This window comes from Olea europaea, unplaced genomic scaffold, assembly GCF_002742605.1.
Source record: "Olea europaea var. sylvestris unplaced genomic scaffold, O_europaea_v1 scaffold26585, whole genome shotgun sequence".
Classification (NCBI taxonomy): Eukaryota; Viridiplantae; Streptophyta; class Magnoliopsida; order Lamiales; family Oleaceae; genus Olea; species Olea europaea.
The window spans coordinates 1-1,525 of NW_019244950.1; the positions used below are offsets into that span (position 1 = coordinate 1).

The 1,525-nt window shown below is 41.0% G+C and overlaps 1 protein-coding gene across 1 annotated transcript; it reads left to right on the forward strand.

The window, feature by feature from the left end:
- Positions 1 to 257: 257 nt before the first annotated feature.
- Positions 258 to 1,519, forward strand: LOC111383316 (vicilin-like seed storage protein At2g28490; the record flags this gene model as incomplete). Its single annotated transcript, XM_023007399.1, has 3 exons — positions 258 to 338; positions 421 to 810; positions 1,021 to 1,519. Coding segments are annotated over 3 exons (960 nt in total), but the record flags the coding sequence as incomplete, so codon positions are not given.
- Between the last annotated feature and the right edge of the window lie 6 nt (positions 1,520 to 1,525).

The window sequence follows — 1,525 nt, forward strand, 5'->3', positions numbered from 1 at the left end:
TCATTTGTTTCGAGAAATATATGATGATTCATTCCAATTTTCGTTGTAAATTTCTTCTCGATTTTACGGAGAACTTGCAGTGTCAAGTGGACGTTGATTTTGCTATAATTATGTTTGTTCACTTTGCTCGTTTGATACACAAAATTTTTCTACGATTTCCTTGAGATATTGAACTGAATCAACCTGTCTACGGAAGTTTAACCAACACATTGTCATTTCTTGGGATTTTTCTGATTGTTCTCATTCGTATGGTGCAGTCTTTCTTCATTGGTGGAGGAACATATCCAATGTCGATACTTTCAGGCTTTGATCATTTTACACTGTCAACAGCATTCAACGTGAGTGAGAATTTTAGTATCACGATTTCATTCTATTGTACTTTTATCAAGATTGTAACGCCTTATGCTGTCACTTTGACAGGTTTCTATACCCGAATTAAAGGAACTGCTGACGAGGCAACAAGCTGGTCCAATCATTTCTCTATCCAATTCTCAAACCTCGAACATATGGGCCGGGTTTTTGGATCTCGAGCATCATCAGAAACTGGCTCACTTGAAGAGAGTTGTTCATTTGGAGGAAAAATTTAGTGAAGAACCAAAATGGTCGTTTAGGAAGCTTTTGATCTCTGTATTTGGAAAGGCAACGAAGGAAAGGGAGGACAAAAAAATTAAAGGGCCCGGTTCTTACAATATCTATGATAGAAAGCCTGATTTTAAGAACAATTATGGATACAGCATTGCTTTGGACGAGTCCGATTTCTCACCCCTTGCCCATTCGGATGCTAGCATTTATCTTGTCAATCTCTCTGCGGTAGGCCTTAGTCGAGGCTTTTGATCATTTGATACGTGCTAATATTCATCACATTGTGCATATTCAGTAGGCAAAACTGGATAATACTTTATTATGTTAAGGAAAGGACATTAAAATTTTGTAGCTTACACTGTCCAGTCTTGTTCACTAACAATGTACCATGCACGATTCATTTTGGTTACCTGAAACGATGCTGTTGATCAAATGCAGGGCTCGATGATGGCACCACATATCAATCCAAGGGCGACCGAGTATGGTATTGTACTAAGAGGAGCCGGTACAATTCAAATTGCGTACCCTAATGGAAGCCTAGCCATGAATGCCAAAGTAACCGAAGGCAATGTGTTTTGGATTCCAAGATACTTCCCGTTTTGCCAGATCGCATCAAGATCCGGCCCTTTTGAGTTCTTTGGTTTCACCACATCTGCACGCCAGAATCGGCCTCAGTTCTTGGTGGGGGTGAACTCGTTGCTGCGGACAATGAGAGGGCCTGAATTTGCGAATGCATTTGGAGTGAGTGAGGAGAGGTTGAACCAGATACTCGACTCTCAGAGAGAGTCGGTTATATTGCCATCAGCCTCCATTGTACCACCGGACGAGACAGTGGAGGAGACAATGGAAGTGGAGATGGAGAAGACTGAGATTCTACCATATATGATCAGAAGCTTTGGCAATGACATGATCCTGGAGTTCGATTAATAGGCAAGTTGATGAT